The sequence below is a fragment of the Mastigoproctus giganteus genome, chromosome 9 (genome assembly GCF_048544385.1).
Source record: "Mastigoproctus giganteus isolate SK-2022 chromosome 9, ASM4854438v1, whole genome shotgun sequence".
Lineage (NCBI taxonomy): Eukaryota > Metazoa > Arthropoda > Arachnida > Uropygi > Thelyphonidae > Mastigoproctus > Mastigoproctus giganteus.
The window spans coordinates 42,925,379-42,951,236 of NC_143583.1; the positions used below are offsets into that span (position 1 = coordinate 42,925,379).

At 37.5% G+C, this 25,858-nt stretch overlaps 1 protein-coding gene across 4 annotated transcripts in view; it reads left to right on the plus strand.

The window, feature by feature from the left end:
* cnc (NFE2 like bZIP transcription factor cap-n-collar) overlaps positions 1–25,858 on the plus strand; it is a 405,472-nt gene that overhangs the window by 137,477 nt on the left and 242,137 nt on the right. The window contains exon 1 of one of the 4 annotated variants that reach the window (XM_090381869.1): positions 869–957. The exons of the other annotated variants lie outside the window; for them this stretch is intronic. Within the exon in view, the coding sequence (XP_090237995.1) occupies positions 952–957 (6 nt within the window). The 5' untranslated portion in view covers positions 869–951. Of the gene's footprint in view, positions 1–868; positions 958–25,858 lie in introns of those variants that run through there. 4 annotated transcript variants of the gene reach the window in all.

Here is a 25,858-nt window from a genome sequence, read left to right on the forward strand (position 1 = left end):
ATCTTGAAACTGGGAATAGAAAAAGTGAGTCGCTGGTGTTATCCAATGAAACGTTAGGAGTGCTCCGTCTAGTTTAAAACGATCTGACCTTAGGAGCGCTACGTGTAGTTTGCTGTTTTGGAGGCGTTCAGGACACCAGCGCTCAAGCGCTCGTCTAGTATAGCCCTAAGCTGGACTTCAGTAACCCGGAGAAGGGGCAATTATAGGTCATCCGAAAGTAGACCAAAAATCATAAAAATATAACGCGTATAAAACAATGGGGGAGAAGAACGTCCAACCGTGGGGGGAAACGAATCATGTCCAAACAAACACATATCATATGAACTAAGTTTTACTAATGATTTTTAAATGCTGAAACTGGATCTAAAGCTTTTACTAAAATCAGTATAAAATTTTTGATCGTCTTTGTGCGGTGGGGAAATAGAAACACGAAAATTGTGCGCAAAAATTATTTTCAATATATTGAAAATAATTGAATCAAATTATTTTAACGAAATCATTTTTACTGCAATGTGCGCGACCACTGTATTAGGAGAAAAACAATGGGCGGCTCACGGTGACTCTGGCAAAGCGGGAAGCGAAGTGAGCGACCATTAGTTGCCTGTTGTTTTTCCTCTCAATTTTGGTGGGCATGGATCGTACAAGTACGCTACGTACTTGTACCACAAGAATTTCACTGTCCATTGCAGTATCACCGCTATATTGGTACCATAAAAAATCTGTAACCCATATACATTGGAACTGTATCGAAATTGAAAAAAAAAAAAAAAAAAACATGATATAAAAACTGCCTTTCCCTTCAAAGTATAGTTTGTGTATTAAATCGTTTTTTTTTTTTTTTTTTTTTTTGTTTTTTTTATAGCGCTGGGAAGAAGTGTTATTCTAGCCAAGGTCGTATCTTAACGAAAATGAATTGAGTTCACTGACTCGGTATTGGCGCAGTTTCACGTGATGCAGGTCTGTCGTAAGAATAACTTGCTTAACTAAATTTGAAGGTTACTCTTTCGTTTGTGACTCACAACACTTGTATGGATTCGATTCCCGAAACATGCTTTTTTTTTTAAATAATATAACTTATATATATAAATAAATATATATATATATAGGCTTGTGCCTTTTTACATTTTTATAAAAACATTTTTTTTCACGTTTTATTTAACAATTATTTAAATGTACAGTAGTTGTATTAAAATTTGCTTATTGGGTTTTTAAATCCAAACCATCGACTGCAGGATAGATTCCCATATGAATTTATCTTATGCAGCTCCACTTGCCATAGAACAAAAATGGCATACCGTATTCACTATGATATTGGATCTTTGGTGTCAGTGGTGAATTTAATTACAGTATGAGGTTTACGCAGTAGCCCATCATCACAATCTTGATTCCCGGTGCATCGTTTCTTTATTGGTCCATAGTTTTTTTTTTTTTTTCCCTTTTAGGTAGCCATTTGTTGCAAGTTCATGGTGCAGATGGTACATCTATGAACATCTGAACATCTGCACCACGAACTTGCAACAAATGGCTACCTCTGCACCATGGGATAACAAGCCACTGAGTTTACATGTAAGGAAACAACATGCTTAAAAAAATAAACGGACACCTATTGCGAATTTTCAAGACTTGCTGCTGGAACTGCATGGCCAAACCAAAAAAAATTTTAACAATGAGTAACTTGAATTTTAATTTTTAATAATTTAAAATTCCAATTTTTTTTATTTTTATAAAAAAGCACATTAAACATGTCAAGATTCCAATAAAAATATATGTTTAATGTAAAACAATAGTAAATTTAAAATAAAATTGTAAAGTAATTGTAAAATAAGATTTAAAAGAATGATATATGCACGGAGTTGACTTTGCATTGGCAGCACCCTGTTGGTCTATAACGCTAGTGAAGGCTCAAAGTTGGGAATGGCTGATATACAATGCATATGATTGAAATTCACACACACTCACATAGTGATCAGTTTCTGTTTGCGAGGAAGAATGGGTAGGCGTTGAGATCATTGTCTCCGAATATGAAACAATTGTGAGAGACAGACATGCAGATACCAGTAGCTCGACGACAGCCAACGTCATTAAGTGCTCCTGCGCTGTGGTGTCACGAGTCCACCGTGACTGGCTCAACAGCGGTCGAACAACCAGGCAAAAGTCAAACGCCGGACATCCAAGTGTGGTCGACGCACGTGGTGAGCGTCTTATGTTTCCTTTTCGTAACACAGTAGTAACGCAGCAGATGGCCAAGCTAAGAACTCCATACAAAGAGCAGTATCGACATGAACTATGCGCCGGACATTAGTTCTTATAGGCTATGGCGGTCGATGGCCGTCACGGGTACCTATGCTCACTGCAGGCACAAACCATGCCTTACATCAGCACCAGCACTGGACCACTCACATGTGGAAATATGTCTCCTGGTCTGATGAATCCCGTTTACAACTCTATCATGCCAATGGGCATATCTGCATTTGGACGAAGTAACATGAGGCCATGGCACCTGGACGCACTGTTGGTGTTCTGCAGGCTAGAGACGGTGCTGTTATGGTTGGGGACTGTTTTTGTGGCATGCCCTGGGTCCTCCGATCACCGTAATCAGTGGCTCGATGGAAACGCCTACTTTACTGTCGTCGCTGACCAAGTAAACCCCTTCATGATGACAAGGCGCCTCCGTAGCCAGGTGGGCAGGAGCAGCAGTGCGTATAATCAAGAAGCACACGCTTCTTGATTATACGGGGATTCGATCCCGTGACTACCAAATACGGAGGATGCGAAAAGGTCAGGGAATGACCACCGCATATCCCCGGAGCAATATGGCCTTAGTTGCTAATGCTCCTAAAAACCAGATAACAAACATATCATGATGACAGTGTATCAAGACAACACGCTATGCCTCATCTACCGGTAGGTTGTTACCTGGTTTCAGGAACATAACAGTGAATTATCTGCCACTCACTGATGTAAGCCCAGTTTTAACACGTTTGGGACCTACTGAAGAACTACATTCAATGCTACGACCATCCACTTGATAATGTGGGCATTACTGCGGGTAGTTGTGCAAAGCACTGATAGCACCACAACAGAGGATACTTTGTAACACTTTTGTGGAATCTATGCCAAGACGTGTACAAGACTTTACGGCTACATTATGGTGATAAAAGGTTACGCCAGAGTTATTAGGTATGTGTTTCTAATGTAAAGTCCAACTCAGTGAGCATATTATTATTAGCCATATGGCGCAAGGAAGCCTGAGGCATATACTGCACCAGCCAAAAAAAAAAAAAAAAAAAAAATTCTCGAGTTACCCTGAGAGAGCGAGAGAGAAACAGAAGTAGAAAGGAATCACCAAGAAAGAGAAGAATGATGATATCCAGTTCAGGATATCATCATTCTATGGGCTGGGTGTGCCAAGCCCATATCAGATGTGAGCCCCTGGGGTTATTTATAGATAGAGATAAAAATTACTAATTTTATTATATTAGTAAGTCAACTTGGCAGATATAGCGGTTATTTCATTTAGACAAAAATTTGAATTTAATTCAAGTTTTGTAGCTTTAATGAAATTAACAATTTATTCAGCAAAAATAGAACAGTTTCTCTGTTTTATTTAATAAAACTAATAAAAAACTGAATAAAAATAAAACTCTTTTAAAACAGTCCTAACACGTGCCGCCACCAGCCAACATCCATTTACTGTCCAACTTCAAACCCACAGAACCAACTTTTCATCTTCCTCATTTATTCATTCAACTGCCGTTTTCTGGAACAACCTTCCTTCATACGTATTTCCTGAAAATTACAATCTACAGAAGTTCAAGTCCAATGTCACCCTCCAACCCAAGCACGGTACTAAGTACTATAGGTTCTAATACCTCTCGTGTTTGGGGTTCACATAAAAAAAAAAAAAAAAGCAAAAATAAAGCCCTGAATAATTGACCGTTTTTAGACTCCCATAATCAAGTCCTATGTTTAATTTAAAAACCAGAGTGAGTTATAGGGAAGTAATATTTTCTATGCAATCTGTATATAAGATATTTTTTTTTATATACAAGAGATTTTAAATAAATTTAAGTTCAATCAGAGTTATGCTTTTATAAATAAGATAACGAAAATCTTTAAGGTAGATACCGTAATCTTTCCTGTGAAAAACATTTTGCATCGTCTAATTTTAGTAGTAATCTTATGGACTTTTTTTGTTCTTTTTGGATAATTTCCAGCCCTTGGGCAAATGTTGATCTATCCTGGGCCTGTATAGCGACAGTGTATTCTATTCTAATATCTGATATCGGCAAGACTGTTGTAAGAAATAAGTGTCTGGTATATACCGCGTTATTAAACTTATATGAAGATATTTTAATGAATCCCAGGGACGTGCAAAAGGATGAGCCTCGACACAGAAGGCCCCCAAAATGTTTCTTAAATGGTTATAACATAGAGAAAAGGGGCAAAAAAGCAGCGTTGCTCCCGGATACCATTGTCAGTACCTTGTAAACCTTTTTAAAAGTTTCCGGTATATCAGAGAAAAAAGAAATCTTGGATGAAAACAACACACCTAGATCTTTATGACGGGTTCGTGAAATAATTGATTATACATTTCATAAGGATTTAAAAATTCACCACCTTTCTAGGGTCCACGTAAGTTACAATTGTACATTAATTTAGATATGTTTAGAGCCAAAGTATTGTCACGCGTTCTTGTGCAACTTTGATGAGCGCCTGATTAAACAAATGTAGAGTTGAAGACCAGAGGACACAGCAACGTAAAGCTGAATGTCATCCGCAAAGAACAAAAATTTAATAGTGTTCTAAACTGTGTGTCGTTATCATTATATTGTGTTAAACAGCCAAGGGCGGAACTCTGTGGCACACCATTCATTCAAGAAAATATATTATGAACAAAGTTTTGAAACCAGCGAAGCAACGGTTCACGTGTTCCATAGTTTTGATATAGAATTTAGCAGGGCTGTTAGCCTGTAATCTTGTGAAAATGAGTCATGCTTATAGATAGGAACTATGTGGGCATGTTTAAACCAAATCCCATATATTCCAGTTCGTAGAGAGAGAGAGAGAGAGAGAGAGAGAAAACAGATGTATTGAGTAGGTAGCAATCACGTCTGTGTGAAACAATTCGACTGCTTCGGAGATTTAATTATGTATAAGTAATGGAAGGAAGACCAGGTTCAGGACCTTTTTTTTGAGGTAATTGCAAATACATTGCATATGCCAGTTGGCTCAGAGACTGTGATGTCGTTTGTTTAAAAAAAAAAAAAAGTGTGTGGGGGGGGATTTTAACAGGTATTTTATAGTATTAGACCTTGTATAAATATTTATTGTCTAATACTAGACTATATATTGTTGCTAAGTGCCATATCTTAGGGAGGACAAAATGAATATCAGTGGAACCACCTTTTCCTGCAGGGGATGGGCGGCATTAGTCTTAACATTGCCTTGCGATAGAGTTTATATCAAGGTAATAACATCAGTTGTTATTAATACAAAGCAATTAGAAATAAGCAAAGCAAATATGATGTGTGGTTATTAAATAACGAGACTGTTGCAATGAAAATACAGTAGAGCGTTGATAATCCGAACAAATTGGGACCGAAGTTAGTTCAGAATTGCAATTCGTTCGGATTTCCTAAATTATCAAAAATACAGTTCTGGAGACCAAAAAAAAAAAAAAAAAAAAAAAAAAAAGGTTAGTTAAGTTTAGAAATAAAAACAGAGTTGTACTCACGTATTTTTATTCATAGGTAACAAAACAAATGGAACTTTCAGTCACAATAACATATATGTATAGGCCTTTAACAAAAATAATTACTTATTTTTTGGTGCACCATTTTCGAACTTCGTTTCTTTGCTGCCAGATCTCTCACTCTTTTCAGCAAGAGTTGTCGAGTTGGACAGTATTCAGTTTGTTGCTCGTATATAGCCCTCGTGGGTAGCGCAGTTGGTAGAATCACCGTTCACCCTACCTTGGGTGTAAAAGACCCTAGTTCGAGTTCCGTCAATGATGGGAGGTATTTTTATGGGCCCTTTTCACAGCGTGACTGAGGTTTTTTTTTTTTTTTTTGTTAGTTGTTGGCGCATCGGCTTCTGGGGCCATATTGCACCTCCCAAGTTTTTTTCATTTTCTACTGTGATCCAAGCCCGAGGCGGGATTCGAACCCGCGACCTTTGGGTTGCCAGGCAGGCACTTTACCCACCCGGCTAGCCCGGTCGGCATTGACTGAGTTAGTATTAACAATGGCCACACGGTGCAAGGAAGCCTATGGCTTATGCTGCACCAGCCGAAAAAAGGGAAAAAAAATAAAATATAAAAAAATTAAGAAAAAAAAATTAAAAAAAAAAAAAATAAGAGAAAAGGAAATAGACAACCTATCCAGCTGACCTTTGAATTTCTCCAAACTGTCAATCACTACCACCCATGTAGGTAACTTATTCCAGTAATTTATAACTCACTGGCTAAAATAAAACTTCCTGCAGACCAGTCTAAACATCTCTCCCCCGTAACTTGAAATTATGAACCCTTCTTCTTCAAGAGAAGTATTTCCATTTACAATGGGTTTCCTCAGCCTACAAGTTATTTCTTGTTAGGAATTTTTTCCCGCCATAAAGTGCGGTTCAAGTTGTCTTGGTGGTTAAGCCTCGGGCTGTCATGCACTCCCGTACTCCATCCATCCATGTCTTGCTCTTCTCCTTCTTCCAGGAGGTAACCATTCCAGGATAGCCTTTGGATATCTGTTTTCTTGCATCCGTTTTACATGTCCATACCATGTTAGACTCTTTTCTTTGATGGTGTCAATAATAGTCTTTTTCACTTCCATTTCTTCTAGAAGTTCCTGCTGAGCGTCTCCAAAAATCCATTTCTGTGTAGAGAAATTTGTTTTCCGCTCGCCTATTCAATGTCCAAGTTTCCGCTCCATACAATTAAAAGACTTTGTACAATCGTTTGAAATATAAGTTTCTTTGTTTTATTTAGGATATTTTTGCTCCACAGAACAGAGTTTAACATGCCGATAGCCTTTCTGCCGTCTGCAATTCTCTTATTGATCTCTGCTTGCGAGGATCCATCACTCTGTAAGATTGATCCCAAATATTTGAATTTATCGACTTGTTTGATTTTAAAACCTGCAATATTTAGAATGTGTCCTGGCCCTGAAGACAACATTTCAGTCTTGCTAAAATTGATTTTTAGACCCCATTGTTTATATTCCTCAAACAATTGACGACATGCATACTTTGCATCTTCTAAGTCTTGTGCTATCACCACATGATCGTCTGCAAAAAGTAAATTGTGAATATAGGTGTTCTTATTAATCGGCAACCCATTTTATTACATTTTTTGACCAGGATCTTAGGCAGATGTCGATATAAATTTTGAAAAGTGTTGGTGACATGCAACAACCTTGTAATAAAGCCTTTTGAAGTGTGGAATTCAGGTGACAAAGCTGATCCCACTTTAATTCTGCATCTATTATTCTTGTAAATTGCCTTAATAATGTTAATCAGTTGTCCATCAATATTTGCCTCTTTCAGTGCTTCCCATAAGAGTTTTCTTGGAACACTGTCATATGCGTTTTCAAGGTCAATGAAAATCATAAAGATTTTTTTCCCTTTTGATTGGCATTTTTCAAGGATCTGTCGTACTGTTGAGATATGGTCTATACATGACCAACCCCCGCTGAAAAACCACTTTGTTCTTCTGATACCTCGATTCGGGCTTCTAAATGGTTCCTGATCCATTTTCCAGGGATCTTTTACATCGGGTTCAGGACGCATATTCCTCTGTAATTTGAACAGCTTTTCCGATCGCCCTTCTTATAAATTGATGTAATATATCCTGTTATCATTTCTTTCGGTATTTCTTCTCCTCTCAGTATACTATTTAACAGTTTTTGTATCAGAACAGACACTCCTCTTCCTCCATATTTCAGAAGTTCCATGTAAACTCCTCCAGGTCCAGGTGATTTGCCATTCCTTCCTTTAGCAGTTCCACTTCCCTAACAGAAACTTTTAAGCCCGAGTCTTCTACACCAAAATCCTCCGTCTTGAACTCTTCCCGGTCTTCTTTTAAAAGTCCTTCATAGTACTCCGTCCAGTCTTTCAAAGGTATTAATTGCAAACCAGCGTTGTGTTCTCTAGTCTTTAAGGATCTTCCACGATTCCGCTGATTGCTTGAAGCCCAATTTGCTATTAATAGTTGCGCATTTCCTTTCCCATTCTTCATTTTTCGCTTCTACTACCAACCGATTGCCTGTTTTCTTCTTTTTAACATAAATGTTCCTATATGCATCATTCCTATCACCCAGCCATTTCTGATATGCAAGTTTCTTTTCCTCTACAGCAGCTCTTACTTTCTCTGTAATCTTTTTTTGGTCCTTGGCTCTTCTTTTTGCCTAGGATTTCGTGAGCTATTTTTTTAACAGTATTTTTTAAATATTCGTAGATTTCTTCTGTATTACCTTTTATCTCTATGTTAATTGCAGCATCCAGTCTCTGGGTAAAGTTGTTTCTAATGCTGTCGTCCTGGAGTAGGTCAACGTTAAATTGATCCACTTGTAGCAATTCTCCTTCCCTGCATTGTTGGTTGTCCACACATATTTTCTTAATCCAGTTCCATCTCAGTGTTGGTTTAACAAGAAAATGGTCAGATCCACATTCAACTCCTCTATAAACTCTTGACATCTTTCAATACATATGTCCCTGAATGTTTTAAAATAATGTAATCTATAACTGATCTAATTTGTCTTGTGTCCTGTGACCAAGTATATTTATGGATATCCTTGTGTTTGAAAAATGTGTTGTTTATTCTCAAGTCGAACTGTTCTCAAAGATTGCATAGTCTTATCTCCGTTGTCCTTCCTCTCTTTCTCTCCAAATCTTCCAATACTTTGCTATTTTGTTCAGTTCCTACTCTTGCATTGAAATCTCTCATTAGAAATATCTCTTTGTTCTTAGGGATTTCTTCTATTAGTTCTCCCAGATCCTCCCAAAATTCATCCTTCAAGGTATTGGCGGTGTCATTAGTCGGGCCATATGTTCCCAAAATACATATTTCTCTCCCATACATTTTCAGTTCCAATGAGATCATTCTTTCATTAATAAATTGCCAGTTTTTGATGTTGTCTCAATTTCTTTTTAACAGCAATAGAAACTCCTGCTCTTGCTCTTTCACTCTTATCGACTCCACTCCAAAAATGGTAGTATTCTCCCATTATTTCCTCTCCACATCCCCTTTTCTTTGTCTCAGATAACATGACGATGTCTAACTTGAATTTTTGCAGTTCATCGGGAAGAAAGTTTCTTTTAGTTGAAAGGCCTTGAATATTCCAGCATCCCAAAATCATAGTCCTTTTCCGTTTGCCGAGTCGTTTCCGAAAGTGCAGTCCGTTTTCATTTTCACTTGTAGGTCGTTTAGCATTTGTGTATTTTTTACACTGAACGAGGAGCTAGCCCGTTGCAGCAACCCCCAACCTGGAGGGCCGGGGTATCTCTCTTAGTCTGGCCCCTACCCTTTGACCTGTCCGGCTTGGGAGGCCCTACCAGTAGCTAAGCTACCGCCGACTTAGCTCTCCTGGTCATCGGGACACGCAAGTCCCCCCACCGCAACAAGCTGGAGAATACCATCGGGGGAGAAATTATGAACCCTTGTTCTAGAATCATTTATAACCGTAAAAATTAAGTCCTTATTCATTTTACTTATGCCTCTTAGAGCCTTAAACACTTCAATCAAGTCTCCTCCAAGATGCCTAGTTTCCGAGCTCTGCAGCCCACATATTCGAAGTCTTTCCTCATATGGACGCCCTTTTACCGATCTCACCAGGCGAGTTACCCGTCTTTGGACCCTTTCAAGAAGCACAGTCTTTCTTTAGGTGCAGTCTCCATATTTGAACACAGTATTCCAAGCGTGGTCTAACAATAGGGTTATGGCGTCCTTATCTCTACTAGCAAGTGTTTGATGAATCATCGATAGGACACCATTGGCCCTTTCTTGCAACCTGTCTGCAATGCTCGGAGAACTTCATGTCATCGTATCGTAACAACCAAGTCTCTTTCCTCCACTACCGGCTTTAGTTCAACTTCACCAAGTATATAAGTTATTTTGGAGTTACTGTTCCCCAGGTGTAATACCTTACACTTTGCTGGATTAAAGCATAGCTGCCATTTTTCTGACCATTCCTGAAGTCTATCTAGGTCGCTCTGAAGAAGCTCTGCTTGGCGGTGATTATTAACTACTCTATCAATCTTTACATCATCTGCAAATTTAGACATCACTCCCTCTATCCCTTCATTGATGTCGTTTATGAAAATCAAACAACAGTAGTCCTAATACTGATTCTTGGGGAACCCCACTTCTTACATCAACCCAATCTGAGGAATAACCATTTATCACAACTCTCTGCCTCCTGCCCTGAAGCCATTCAGCTATCACAACTTCTTACATCAACCCAATCTGAGGAATAACCATTTATCACAACCCTCTGCCTCCTGCCCTGAAGCCATTCAGCTATCCATCTAAGGATTTTTCCCCTGATTCCCACCTGTTCCAGCTTATAAAATTACCGCTCATATGGTACTGAGTAAAATGCTTTGCTGAAATCCAAATAAACTATGTCGAAATTATTCCCTAAGTCCAGCTCTTGAGTAACCCTGTCAAAATAGCTAACCAGATTAGTTAAACAATTTTCCCTTTACAAAACCATGCTGAGTATACTTCAGAATTCTATTTATATCTAAATGATCCTGAATTCCACCCTTGATCATTGTCTCCATGATTTTTCCTACTACTGAAGTTAAACTGACCGGCCGATATTTCCATTTCACTCTTACAACCGCCCTTATGTATTGGAGACACATTGGCACTTTTCCATTCCAACGGAATTATTCCCGAGTCCAATGATGCTCTCATAATTTGCCTCAATGCCGCCTTGAGCTTAAGATTGTAGGGTATATGCCATCAACCCCAGGAACCTTAGTGGCCTGTAGGCACGCCGCACGAAAGTTTTTTTAATTAAATAAACGTAAAATTTCAACATCATTAATTAAATTTTTTTTTCAACTTCACTTCCATAATTTATTATTGACACAAAGGGTTTTTCTTCTGTAAATATCGATGCAAACTAACTGTTGAGTTCATCTGCTACTTCAGCTGGAGTATCTAATACCATCCCACCTCCATTACATAAGGGTCCGGTTTGTCCTCTTCTTTGCATTTATATAATATATAAATTTGTGAAGAATATAATATTATGTGAAGAATTCCTTATCCTCACGCTTTGGCAACGATTTCTCATAATCTGCCGTTGCCAGCCTACCATTTTCTGTGGTACTATTACAGATCACTTTGTAGCTATTATAGGCTTCAGTACTTTTTATTGCTCTGTAACTTTTCCATGCCGTCTTTTTCTGCTCAAGTAATCTGGCAACTTCCTCATTCCAACTTGGAATCTTCCTCGTGGAGTATTTTTTTAATGGTATTTAAGCATTCAAGGCTTCTGTGATTAATGATTTAAAGGTATACCATAATTCAATTGTATCCGCTCTCTGTGAGATATCTACCCAGTTAATAGAAGTCAAGTGGCATCTTAGTCGGTCTCAGGCGAGGGTAGTATAGTTTTTCTCCCCGAAGCTTCGTAAGAAAATAATATCCTTACGATTTTCATTAATTTAGTTAGTACTGTGTGTGTATTAATTAAGCTTATACGTAAGCTTAATTTTTTTTTATTTTGCTAACTCATGGAAAATAATATTCTTACGATTTTCACGTATCATATAATTTTGTTAATTGGTAAGGTAAAATAAAAGTATAAAATTGTGCTTTATATCTTCATTTTTATAGCCTCTGGCTAATATTCCTCCGATTTTTGCTTATTACAATTGCCGTTTAATAGAATCAAAATTCAATTCGCAAACGTGGTCACAATAGCCGGCGCTTACTGCAATTATTTTATGGTACCAGCAATAAAAAAATAATAATAAATAAATAAAAATAAATAAATAAATGCTGACTCGTTCGGATTATTGACATTCGGATTTTCGATGCTGTACTGTAAATAATAATGAAATATTTCATACCTTACACGTTATCCCCTTCAAAATAATTGCCTTGAGCCTGCGCTCACTGTTCCATACGTTTCTTTTAAGCATTGAAACATTGCTGGAAGTCATCTATAAGCCACTTGGTTCTTTTTTTTTTTTTTCCCTGAATGACTTGAGTGAATTGAAAATGGGTTCCCTTAAGTGCACTTTTCAGTTTAGGGAAGAGTCAAAGTCACAAGGAGCTGGGTCTGGCGAGTAGGGTGCATGTTTACACATAGAGATTTGTTTTTTTGGCCAGAAACTGGCGAACAGAGAGAACGTTGTGTGCTGGATCATTGTCTTGATTGTGCATCTAACCATCTTCCACAATTCAGGTCTCTTCCTGCGAATTTTCTAATGCAGCCTTGTCAAAACTTCGATGTAGTTTGTTTGATTGAGTCTGATTTGATAGGACGTATTCAGCCATAATAATTCCTTTAACATTAATAAAAATAAAAATAAATAAGCATGCTTTTCATTTTCGATTTTGATATTTGTTTTGTCTTCCGTTGCATTGACTGACTGTCTTTTAGTTTTTGGGTCATATTGGAACAGCCAACTTTCATTGTAAATAATTAGTACACAGAAAATCTGGATCTTCAGTTTTTATCAAAACATCTTAAACTTGGAGGCTTCTCATTTTCTTTCATCTTTATTCAAAATTTTTGGCATAATCTTGGCACATTTTTCTCGTGCCTAAAATTTCAGTTTAAATTTATCTAACTGTTTCTTTGTCCATATGAAGTTGTGATGCTTAAATGACGATCACCTTATCCGGTCTACATTTTCATCAGTTTTCACGGGTAGCAGACGGCTTGCTCGATCATCGTCTTCCACATTCTCTGTTCATTTAAAATTTTTTTATGCCATTCAAACACGCGCGCTATTGACATAGCATCTTCCCCCATAAACTTGAAGTAACAAGTCACAATTTTCGATTGGTGTTTTCTTAGGTTTTTTTAAAGTTTTGAGGGCGATTCGTAATTTTTCCTGCAAACTGCAAAAACACAAGGCAGTGAAAACCAGTCTGACTGCAAAGTGAATGAGCGTGTTGGAACGTGACGTGGCAGACAACTAATGAAAGCTTCAAGGTAAATTGCTTTGTTTCATAGGTGGCGCGTGGTGTGTAGTGGGAGCTCGCGCAGTTTTTGTATATACAAAGATGCATTTATTTTTTTTTTCTGCTCCTGTATTAGGGCCATGGATCAGTGTCGCTTTATATAGCCCTCCACCACTGGAGGTATAGAAATATTAGGACCTCCATGTAGAAGTTGCTAGAAACAACTAGTAATAATGAGCGGTAGCAACCTTCATTATGGCTGGTTGTTGTTTAGTTCATGCCATACCATGGGAACGGCATCCTCTCATCCATTCAATTGAGGTTCGCATAACACGATATGCATCATACATGCGATTCTCATTTTCGGTTTTGATCTTCCGAGTGGTATCCGAAGTTGGATAATAAGCATGTTTTTGTTATAGATCAACGTGATTTTTGTGTGAACTGCCCGTTCGTAACAAAAATCGTTCTGTTAATTCTTCGCAAAGTTAGATGGTGTCGGTTTTCTTCATATCGCAATCTGATATACCTCAGTGAATAAAATTTTTATAGTGTACTCAAGAAGCATCATCAGACGATTTCACGTGATAGGTGGTCGTTAGATGGGATTTGAATAGCAGTTTTTAAAAAAAAAACAAATTCTATTTGCGTGACAGTTTAAAGAAAGAAAAAAGATGGAGAACACAGTGGAAATGGTTAAGTTATGAGCATTGAAATTTGGTACAAGTGTCCTTAGAATATTCTAAATAAGTATGGAATTTTTGATAAAGATTGAAGCTGCTGGTCCAAATTTATAACAGTGTTGTTACAGGGTGTTACATAAGTCTGGAATCACTGGAGAAAAAATAAAAAATTGATGCGATGAATGTTGCTTTTCGATACTCTTGGGTGAGAGGACAATCCTCGAAGAGCCTTTTTGGGACTTTTGTATAAATGGATAAGTTTGGAAATGGCTGTATCATGTTGGTGGCCCTTCTCGAAGGTCCAAAGCGTGGTTTAGCTTCTGTGGATCCTGTTTTCCTAAACTTTGCAACAACTTTGCTAACACTGCTGTGTTATTGGCATACGGTCTTAAATTCTGCGGCGACCTCTCTGACTCCGATTTCCTTCGAGAAGAATTATCTGGACTCGTTCTTCCTTACTCAAAGACATATTGGGGCTGAAAATATGAAAATGTATGAATTAGTTATTTTTCACTACTTCCAGATTTATGGGACACCTTGTATATGGGTGAACTGGGGCTTTTTAAAACTTTTATTTTTAACTGAATACGAAATATTAATCAATTCAGATAAATAAATCATGATTAGCCTATAAACTATTAAAACATTCGAATAAATTCAGTGCTTCCTTTCTACATCCCTTCAGTAGAAGGTTTCATCACTTGGATTGCATACTACCGTTCTAATCGTTATTTCTTAGTTGGTATCTTAACAAGAAAGTTTCGGAATTCTGAAAACGATCTTGTTACACATACTTTCGGTACTCAAGCATGCATAGGTGCTACTTTTGCACGTAAATAAAGCGCAGATATCGAAAAACAACACCCGGCTTCCTGCGAGGTTTCCTTCTTCACATGATTTTGCCGAGAACGGCACGGTTTGCCCAAGTTGTTATTCTGATCTTCGATGGTCGCATCTTGAACTTTGTACCAGGCTTATCTTTTCCGTTTCGCGCAACACAATTCATTGTGCCGCTGCTACAAAACACGCCTGAAAATCGCTGTTTAACTCTGTAATAAATGTACCATAGCATTCTTGAATGCTTGCTACTCTAGGTCCCTGCGCTCTGTTTATTATTAAAGTAACGAGGGGGTGGTGCTCTCTCTCTCTCTCTCTCTCTCTTTTTTTTTTTAATAATGAGTTCAGTGAGAGTATAACCAGAGTCGTCGTCGTTATCTGATTTTGTGCTTGTGCAAAGATTGAATGTTTCACCCGTTAACCCTCCCCCTCCCATCACCAGTTCAGACAAATCAGACTCGGTTTTAACCTGTGTCCCGCATCGGTCACACAACCCTTGTTATAGCTCTGAGCTTACTTAACATAGGCGCCTCCGTAGCCAGGTGGGAAGGAGCAGCAGTGCGTAGCACACGCTTTTTGATTAGACCGGGGTTCGAGCCCGTCACCACCAAATACGAAGGATGCGGAAAGGTCACGAAATGACCACCGCATATCGCGGAGCAATATGGCCTTAGTTGCTAATGCTCCTAAAAATCAAATAACAAACAAACAAACTTACTTAACATTTGAATATCTGAAGTTTGTTGAGGACAGTTCAACAGAACCGAAGTACTTTAGATATAAAACGTAAAAATACTGCTAGTGGTTGCAAGTTTTCGCATCCATATTTTTTAAAATTAAATGAAGCTAGTGTGTAAATATAAATTATTTTAATTATTTGGCACTCTACCATATTCTGCTATAAAGCATTATTATTTACTCTTATACACAAGTACAGTACATCGACTTCGCATTTTTGTGATCTTATGCTGTTTGTGTAAATGGATTGCAGTCAGCCAGCAAACTGAGCGTGGAGACCTATTTTCAGGAGCTTTCAGAGGTCTAAGCATACGACTTCAGAGTTGCATCAAAACGTAACTTAACACCCAGTTTTCTTGTACCAGGGGCTACCACTGTGTGTTACTTTAGCGTAGCATCTGCTTCTATGAAAACACCGCAGTACATTTGTAGTAAAAAAAAAAAGTAAAGTGCAGCCATTATCAACCCACTGCAGGATGGAAGCCTCCTCAACAATTCATGTTGAGGGAAATGGGCCATAATCTGCCACGCTGGTCCAGTGCTGGTTTGAACCCCGGGGTTCAAACCAGCACTGGACCAGCGTGCAAACCAGGTTCAGCAGTCAGGGGTTTGAACCCCGGTCTACTCAAAGAGCGTGTGCTACTGTACTCCCGCTCCTGCCCACTCGGCTACGGAGGCCTTTGTAGTAGTTCGTTCCAATAGCAGCATGCTGCAACGTGGAATAGGAAAGAAACAATTTCTCGAGATCTGGGAATTCGGGGGTGTGAGGGTAGGGAAGTACAGTTAGGGAAGTTAAACCTAACAAGTAACCTTCGAATGGAGCAGTAGGGAAGCGTTGACAGGGTAGAACCTAGACATTTTGCAGTTTTCCTTTTATTTAGTATTTTAGTATTGGTAATGGCCATATGGTGCAAGGAAACCTAAGGCTTATTTCTCCACCAGCCAAAAAAAAAAAAATAATAAATAAAATAAATAAATAATAAATTTAAAAAAAAGCAAATAAATAATAATAAATTAAAAAAAAAGCAAATAAATAATAAAAATAAATAAATAATAAATAAAAATAATAAAATAAATACTGTAATAATAAGAGAAAAGGAAATAGACACACTATGCATTCCCCTCCTCCCGTAGGTAACTATCCAGCTGATCTTTGAATTTCCCCAAACTGTCAGCCTCTACCACCCATGCAGATAACTTATTCCAGTAATTTATAACTCGTTGGCTAAAATAAAACTTTCTACAATCCAATCTAAATATCTCTTCCCATAACTTGAATTTATGGCATTTATAACCTTGAAAATGTCATCCTCGTTCATTTTACTATTGCCCCTCAGAGCCTTAAACACCTCAATCAAGTTTCCTCATAAGGACGTCCTTTTGCTGATCTCACCAGGCGAGTTACCCGTCTCTGGATCCTTTCAAGAAGCTCGAAGTCCTTTTTTAGGTGCGTCTCCATACTTGAACACAGTATTCCAAGTGTTATACAACAATAGTCTTATATAATGGGATTATGACTTCCTTATCTCTACTATAAATCGTCGATGGGCACCATGGGCCTTCCTTGCAACCTGTCTACAGTGCTCGGAGAACTTCATGTCTATCTGTATTGTAACTCCCAAGTTCCTTTCGGCGCCTCCGTAGCCAGGTGGGAAGGAGCAGCAGTGCGTAACACACGCTTTTTGATTAGACCGGGGTTCGAGCCCCTCACCACCAAATACGGAGGATGCGGAAAGGTCAGGGAATGACCACCGCATATCCCGGAGCAATATGGCCTTAGTTGCTAATGCTCCTAAAAACCAAATAACAAACAACAAACAAACAAGTTCCTTTCTTCTACTACTGGCTTTAATTCAACTCCACCAAGTGTATAAGTTATTTTGGGGTTACTGTTCTCCAGGTGTGAGACCTTGCACGTTGCTGGATTAAAGCATAGCTGCCATTTTTCTGATCATCCCTGAAGTCTATCTAGGTCGCTCTGAAGAAGCTCTGCTTGGCGGTGATTATTAACTACTCTGTCAATCTTTACATCATCTGCAAATTTAGACATCACTCCCTCTATCCCTTCATTGATGTCGTTTATGAAAATCAAAAACAACAGTAGTCGTAATACTGATTCTTGGGGAACCCCACTTCTTACATTAACCCAATCTGAGGAATAACCAGAACCCTCTACCTCCTGCCCTGAAGCCATCCAGCTATCCATCAAAGATTTTCCCTGTGATTCCAACCTGTTCCAGCTTATAAAGTAACCGCTCATGTGGTTACTTTATCATAATTAATTTTTAACACCCCCCCTCCATTAGAGCCCTGATGCTTCTGCACACTCAGGATCGCATCCAGGCACCGATAAAACGAACAAATGTAGTATTACCAGGCGCCTCTCCCATGTAGTGGAACGTATACAGTATTAATGGAGCCATTTACATGTAGTGGGAAGCGACATGCACATATTTGCTGTTTGCATCCACGCACTTAATAATTTACGAAACCATTCGCGGTGATAGTAATAATAAATTATCCCATTATACACTGCGAGGAGACTACTTAGGGTCAGAGGAGTGTAGAAGATAGAGAATACAAAAATATGTAATGAAATGATGGAACGGTCCAAATCCGGAAAGACATGTAGAGTTTTGCTTGTAACAACATTGGAATTATTTTAATTATCATTAAATAAATAGTTTTTCCATTTTTTATTTATTTTTTTATAAAATAAGAAAGTAAAAAAAATGAAAGACATTAGTTGGAATAGTTCATTCAAAGAAACAGAAAGTGGTTTGGTGTTATCGGAATCTTTTTTTTTTTTTTTTTTTTTGGGAAGTTTTTTCTTTCATTTATTTCAGTAAATATGAACATTTTATCTGAAGTTTACGTGGAATATATTTTTTAAAATCTGATACAGTGAATATTTCTTTCAAGCATACTCTTAGTTGGATACGTTCTTTTGTGATTTTTTTTTTTTTTTTTTTTACGATGGAAGGTGCCGTGAACTCGAAACATGCTGAGAAGGGCTTTAGCATATGTTTTGTGGGAAGCTGCCAAACTGCATGTTGGTTAATCGTAGTAAAAAATGAGGAGAAGAAAGACACTGGTAGAGGACAAATAGGTGAAATTTCGTAACAGTTCTCAGAAAATGGGCTGTGTTACCTGGAGGAATAAACGCATTTCTTTTCTTTTATAAAGACTGTTACATATTTTAGCTAGCAATAGACAGACTTCTGGTTGTTGGGCAGGCATCGATACAAAAATATCTGCTATCATTGATTCAATCAAACGTCATCAGCTAATTAAACAAAGTCGTTGAATTTCATAGATTTTAGAATCCACAATGGAAATCTGATTGCCAGTCCATCACCAGAACGGTTCCCCCCATAGTTTCCTAGGCGGGGAGGAAAGGTTTCAAGGAATTTCTACTGATCGAATATTTCATGGTAAACAGGCAGGCTGCCAAGAGAAGGGTTTGTTTCGTCCCCTACTTCGCACCAGAAGGACAGCAATTTCTGAGAGTAATCAGATTAAGTTGTAATGTCAGTGTAACATTTTTATCGTATTCAGTCAACTTTAAAATTATTAAAATTATTACAATTTTGAAGTCCCCCTAAAAAAAAAAGGTTTTTAGCGGCCGGAGGGAGCCGTACGGTGTACGTCACCCTCACCCGCCGCATGGTGGTTCAGCTGGACGTCATCTACTGGCTGCAGTCCATGGGGGGGGTGCCTTTTTTTTTTTTTTTTTTTTTTGACATTGCTTTCTGATTGGTTAGTATTCAGCATTTAGGGCAGCAAATTTCATTTCGCCTACTAGCGGGACATAGGATCGCAGCGCTACTGGGAGACATTTACAGCAATTGAAACTGTTATTCTAATAATCAATTTAGAGAGAGAGAGAGAGAGGCTCTCGGAGAAAAGCATTAATGGAAGTTTAGATCAGAAAGTTTTCCTAATTTCAGTCTTGAAGCACAATAATTTTTTAGAACATGCGTTGTTGGTTAGTTCAGGGAAATACCTACCTTTTGACAGAACTATTATTACTCAAACCTCTTAATTGCAGCACCCGTGGGCAAAGCCTTAAATCGGGTTGAATACCTCGCGGAAACCAGCAGGTTACATACAATGTAGGGCGGTTTGTGAATAGGATCTTCAGTAATTTTGCAGTGTGTGAGTGGGATGTGATTCTAGTTTTGAATATAAATTAATTTAATACAAATGATGCCAATAATTAATATATTATCTGATAAAGTAACTGCTTATATTAGTTTTATTTCCTTAAGTAACATTATTTGATAAATTGTCAGGTGTGTATGTTATTTTTATTGTGTAATTTGAATTGCACACAATACTACGTTACTACTGGTATCTTTATAAATTGCGTACATTCGCCTAAAAAGGTATGGTCACGTTTCTAGATTTAAAACTATTATTTTCTCTCTCTCGATATCGTGTTGCCAGAGTGAAAAGTAAAAAAAAAATAATAATAATAAAATAAATAAAAAATAAAATCTCTTCTATTTTCGAATTATCTGTGATTAATGATGTTATATTTAGTATTAATATCAGTATTAGTGATGCAAGAAAGCAAGCTTTGTAGAGCATCAGCCAAAAAACACTCTACCCACCTCACCTGTCTATTCCCACCCACACCCAAGAACTTGTCTAGTTCTTCCTTGAATTTATTCAAACTACCCACCTCAACCAAAAATGAAAGTTTGTTCCGACAATCAACAACCCGCCGAGTGAAGGCAAACTTCCGCACATCTATTCTACAACTATCTTTCCTCAATTTTAGTTTACGCTCCTCGTATATAGTCTGACCAAGAGGAAGAATGCAATCAATATCGAGCTTACTCATTCCATTCCATTCAAAGTTTTGAACATAGCAGTTAGATCTCCTTAAAGGTCCTTAGTCTCTGGACACTGCAGAGAACTTAGTTCTCTCTTAGTTCTCTGCAGTGCCCATACATTGTTTTAAAGTACAAGTACTGTAGGTTTTAATAATTTTCGTGATCTTTTAATAGCTTTTTGAAGAGCATGTTTTATGTTTAATCTATAATACTGGCTACTGCCATTTGCTCTTCTGTATCCTGCTTATTGTTGGAATATTAAAAAAAAAAAAAGAAAAAAAAAAGTGGTTTCTTCAAGTGGTTTCCTTTGATAGAAACGTTTACAGCCGAATATGACTCCCCGTTCCGTAGGTTGCGTGATTTTATTTGAGAGTAAGGAAAGGCATTTGATATTTCATTTCCTTATTCTCAAATGAGGTTTTTTTTTTTTTTTTTTTTTTATATGAAAACCCCAAACACGAAAGGTATCAAAACCTATAGTACTTAGTACCGTGCATGGATTGAAGGAGAAATATGGAGGGAGGGGGGTGGGGAGGTGCCGGAAACTTTGCTCTAGAGACTAAACATGGGTTTCACCACTTCAAGCCTCCAATAAGCAAAGTGGTGGTATTTCACCGGTTGATGAAAGTCACCTACCACCTACTGTTGCATTATATGAAAATGCTTATTAATATTAAAAATTATTGTGCCACAGAGCAAAAATACCTATTTATGTTTTTATTCTCCATAAATATAATAATGAATAAAAAAGAAAGCTGAGGTCCGAATTAGTGAGGTTTGCCTTTAGCCAGCGGGTGGTTGGTAGGTGGAACAGACTTCCATCCCTTGTCGTGGAAGTTGATAGCCTAAATAAGTTTAAGGCTCAGCTGGACAGGTATTTCGAACGAACAGAGGGGTGAAGTGGAAGTGGTTATTTTTTATTTATTTATTTTACTTTATTTTTTATTTTTTTGGCTGATGCTGCATAAACTTGCTTTCTTGCATCAAATGCCTCCACTAATGCTACTGTACAACGGACTCCATTTCTCTCTCTCTCTCTCCCCCCCCCCCCCTCCCTCTCCGACCGGGCTAGCCAGGTGGGTCAAGTGCCTGTCTTTCAACCCAAAGGTCGCGGGTTCGAATCCCGCCTTGGATCAGAGTAAAATCCAAAAAACTCTGGGAGGTGCGTTATAGCCACAGAAGCCGATGCTCCAACAACTAAAAAAAAAAAAAAAACTCTCTCAAGAGATACTGAAAAAACCTAAATGGTACAGTGTATTATAAGAAATTAAAGGCTGAATTAATAAACCAATTAGAAGAAGCTATAAGGGAAAAATGATTAATTAATTGTAACGAAATAGTAAGCATCAGATAGAGGGCGGGAAAATATTTTTCAGATTTTATTAAAACCTAAATATAAGAGAAAGAAAAAATAATCTCATATTACAAAGAAAAATAATCTATATTTATCTAATATTACATACAAAATTGCCTCTTTGTATAAATTTTAAATGTTAAATTATTTCTTATATTACTCCATAATTTTACCTATTTGCCATATTTCAATCTATTTTTGGAAGATTTTACTGCTTTTAACCGCCTTTTTAGTTTTTTTTTTTTTTTCATGCATTCTATTTGGAGTTTCCTTTTAACATTTTTCTTCCATAACTATACGTAAGCATAGAAACACAGTTATTGATACATGATCAGGTGTAGTCCCCCGATGAAATATCTGCATTATGTATCAATTCTTTTATAGCATGCATCAATCATATATTTTAGCTTCAATTTTTATTTTTCCTTCCCTTATATTTAGGTTTTTATAACATCAAAAAAATTTTTCACCACCTATTTGATTCTTGCTATTTCCAATTAAATAACAATTTTACCCTTATAGTTTCTTTTCTTCTAATTGGCGTATTAATTCAACCTTTATTTTTTAAGAATTCACTGTATTTAGGTTTTTTTTCACATTCTTTCCCTATCATCCGCCTTTAATACTTCCCTTTCTTGCTATCCTTTTCCTACTAGTTTTGGCACCTTGTATTCTTTACACTAATATCTGTTGGCTCTTTATCTCTCATTTTATTACTTAAACCATAAATATATACTTTTGGATCTTTGCTGCTGTTTGGCGCATTTGCCATATAACTTTTATAGCATAATTAGCCCATTTTTCCATATATGTCACCTGTCACTTTTGATCATTTTATTCAAACTATGTATATATATTTCGGCGATTGTTTGACAGGGACTGCTCACCAAACTCATAGTTGCTGCACTGAATATCTGGTTGAAGTAACATGTTTACTCACTAGATGGCGGGACCTTACAGACTCCATTATTATCAAAGCTCAGCTTCTGCGAAATATGACACTGTTTATAGAATAGTGTCACATTTCGTTTGATTTGGCTATTTTAGATTAACTTCTGAGGCAGTAAGGCTGCAGCAAGTCCCTGCTTAAACATTAAAAAAATAATAAAAAAAATACCATGCAGTAATATTGCATGTACTATTGGTAACTCCTTGTTTAGGTTTTTGTTCAATTAGATTAGATTAGGTACGAGAATGGGGGAAGAGAGGCTACCTAAAAAAGCAGTGGAATAGACACCCCCCCCCCAGAAGGAGAAAGATAGGAAGACCTAGAAGCACATGGATGGATGGAGGGAGGGAGTGAGGGCGGATGTGAAAAAGAGGAAATCGAAGAATGGGGACTGGGAGGACAAAAAAGAGTGGAGGAACAAAATTTAAAAATAATTTAAAAAATATAATAATAAAAGTTTAGTCGAAGATAACTGTTGATACAACGGAGAAATCCAAGAAGATTATCTTTAAGGTCACAGTACGTGCTCTAGACATTGTTACTTTTTTTAAATAAAAAATATCCTCAAATTGGTGTTCGAAGCATTATTATTTGTATTATTTTCTGGTGACCCGTATGTGGTGGCGATCATATTCTAATAATTTGCCGAGGGTTCGAAATTTATAAATCCACTGCTGTGTAATACGCACCCCAAACGTTATCCTTTCATCAAGTGCAACTGTTTGACCTAATATTACGTTTATATAGGTTTTAAAAGGAAAATGCAAAACTGTAATTATGTAATAACATGACATGATGACAGAAACTTAAAATTAATCAGTCTTTATACGTGGATTTTTTTTTTTTTTTTTTGAAGCGATAATCAATTTTGAAAACCCCATGGATGAAGCTAAATCATTTTCTATTGAAAAATCGAAAATGATTTAACCAAAGATTTATCAGATAAAACTGTAGTAAGATATATTATCTTCACAGAACTGTACCCTCTTTATAATTTTCATATTTCTTAAATCACTGTTTAATTCCTGGAAGAACCATGTTACTATTCTTAAAATTACTGACTTTTTCATTTTTTATATCATTATTTCTTTCTTTCTTTCTAATGCGTCTTAAACTTTTTTTTTTTCAAGAGCGTAGCAGCGGTTTTCATATTTATAATACACTTTTGCTATTTCTGGCAGACATTATAATATAGTATATCTTTGCGAGTTGAGTTAATGTAAACTTAGAGCGAGTTGCTACCCGAGTTAACAGGATGTTTTCTATTTTAGTATCGAATAGTAAAGCAGATTTCACTCTGCGCAGTCTTACTGGAAGTTATTAGTTCCTTCACACTTGTGCCTGCAGTTGCAATTTATCCTTTAGTCACTATGAAGCAATATACTTTTGTTGGAGCAGATACCACTAAAGCGTGCTGAGTTGTCGGTTTAAATACGAACTTTCAAAAACAGTAACAGTTAGTTTCATTTATTTTTTGTGTTGTGACATTTTGAAAGTTTTCATCCTATTGAAACTGTATAAGAATTGTAGGACTGATTCTACTGTAATGACATTTCTCCGTTGTATCAACGGTTATCCTCGACCTAACTTCTTTTTTTTTTTGTTATATTTAAATTTTGTTCCTCCACTTTTTTTTTGTCCTCCCAGTCCCCGTTCTTCAATTTCCTCTTTTCCATAGCCGCCATCACTCCCTCCATCCATGTGCCTCTGGGTCTTCCTCTGTTTTTCCTTCTGGAGGATATCCAGAAGGAAAATTCCATTGCATTGCTTTTTTTTTTTGGTAGCCTCTCTTCCCCCATTCTCATAACGTGTCCATACCATTCTAGTCTTATTTCTGTGATATTTTTTTGAACGTCCATTGCTTTTCTTATATTCCTGACTTTTGCCAATTTAGATCTTTTGGCTGATCTCCAAAAATCTATCTCGACAGTTAGTAATTTCTTCTTTTGCCTTTCCTTTATAGTCGAAATCCCAGATGACATTAAAATAATCCAAATTAATTTAAACCAAACTCAGACACGTGTTTTTATTTTTCTTAACCCATATGCAGCAATTAGCTCTATATGCTTATTGCTATTTTATTTAATAATTTAGTATTAGCAGAAATAACCTGAAATGTCAATCACTTTTATTTATTTACCCCAGTAATTCTGAACACGAAACGTTTAAATTTATAATTTTTTTAAAATATGCTAGTTCATGTTTGCAGTATTATAATTGTACAGTACTATTGTTTAAACTGAGTTTACTTTCACTTGGGCACATGTTTCCGTTGTCAGACTTTTCATGGAGATTATTATTGCTGTTGCTCTTATATTATTTCTCCCTGATTGGGGTTTTCCACCCCGCGACGGGTACTGCTACCAAGTACACATGGTGGTTGTTATGTCGAGGAATTCTCTGATTATCCTACAGGTGTTCAGGATTGAGTCTTTTCTGGAGTTCCTTGTAGGTGTTCTCTGGGGGAGCTATTGCTGCCAGGCTGGTGTATAGGGTCATTGGCACATACCGTTGGTTGACACGATGATCGGTCGTTACTTGTTGCATATGCTTACATCTCTTTGACCTCCTGTTGGTTGTTTCTGGAGGTTGCCAATGTTGGGCACTGCTTTGTCAATCAGATAGGTAGCCTTTTCCTTCTTGTCAACAAGGGTTATGTCCGGTCTGCTGTGCGTTGATTGTCTTACCCAGTACAGCTTGTCGGCTGGGGTATCTAATACTGACTGGGGTTCGTACTTGTAGTACAGTGCACTTTCTTTTATCAACTGGTATTTCCTCGCTAGCTTCTGATGTATTATCCTGGCTACCTGGTCGTGTCTACGAGTGTACTCTGTCTGCGGTGATATGTTGGATAGTTTCTGAGGGCAGGTGGCATCGTCTACATGTGTCATCTGACGCTCCAAGCTCCTTGGCGATTATTATTATACGGTAGGCTCAGCCTAAGTGATAACAATAACCAATGAAACAAGAATTGTGGCTCTCTAGCGTTGTTTGCGCGGTAGCACCCCAATTTCTGCTTAACCTGTTCAATAAATGCCTAACCCAGGGATCCTTCCCAGAAAGCTGGAAAATAGCTGAATTAAAGTTAATACTGAAAAATCCATCGAAGCCTCCAGAACAACCTAACTCATACCGACCCATTGCCCTCTTGTCCACATTGAGCAAACTACTTGAACGCCTCCTCCATACCAGACTCCTAACACACTACACAGAAGCTGGCCTACAATCCAATTCACAGTATGGATTTCGCCCAGGACGCTGCACAGAGGATGCTCTCTACCAAATAACCCAAGCTGCAGCCAACACTAATTACAA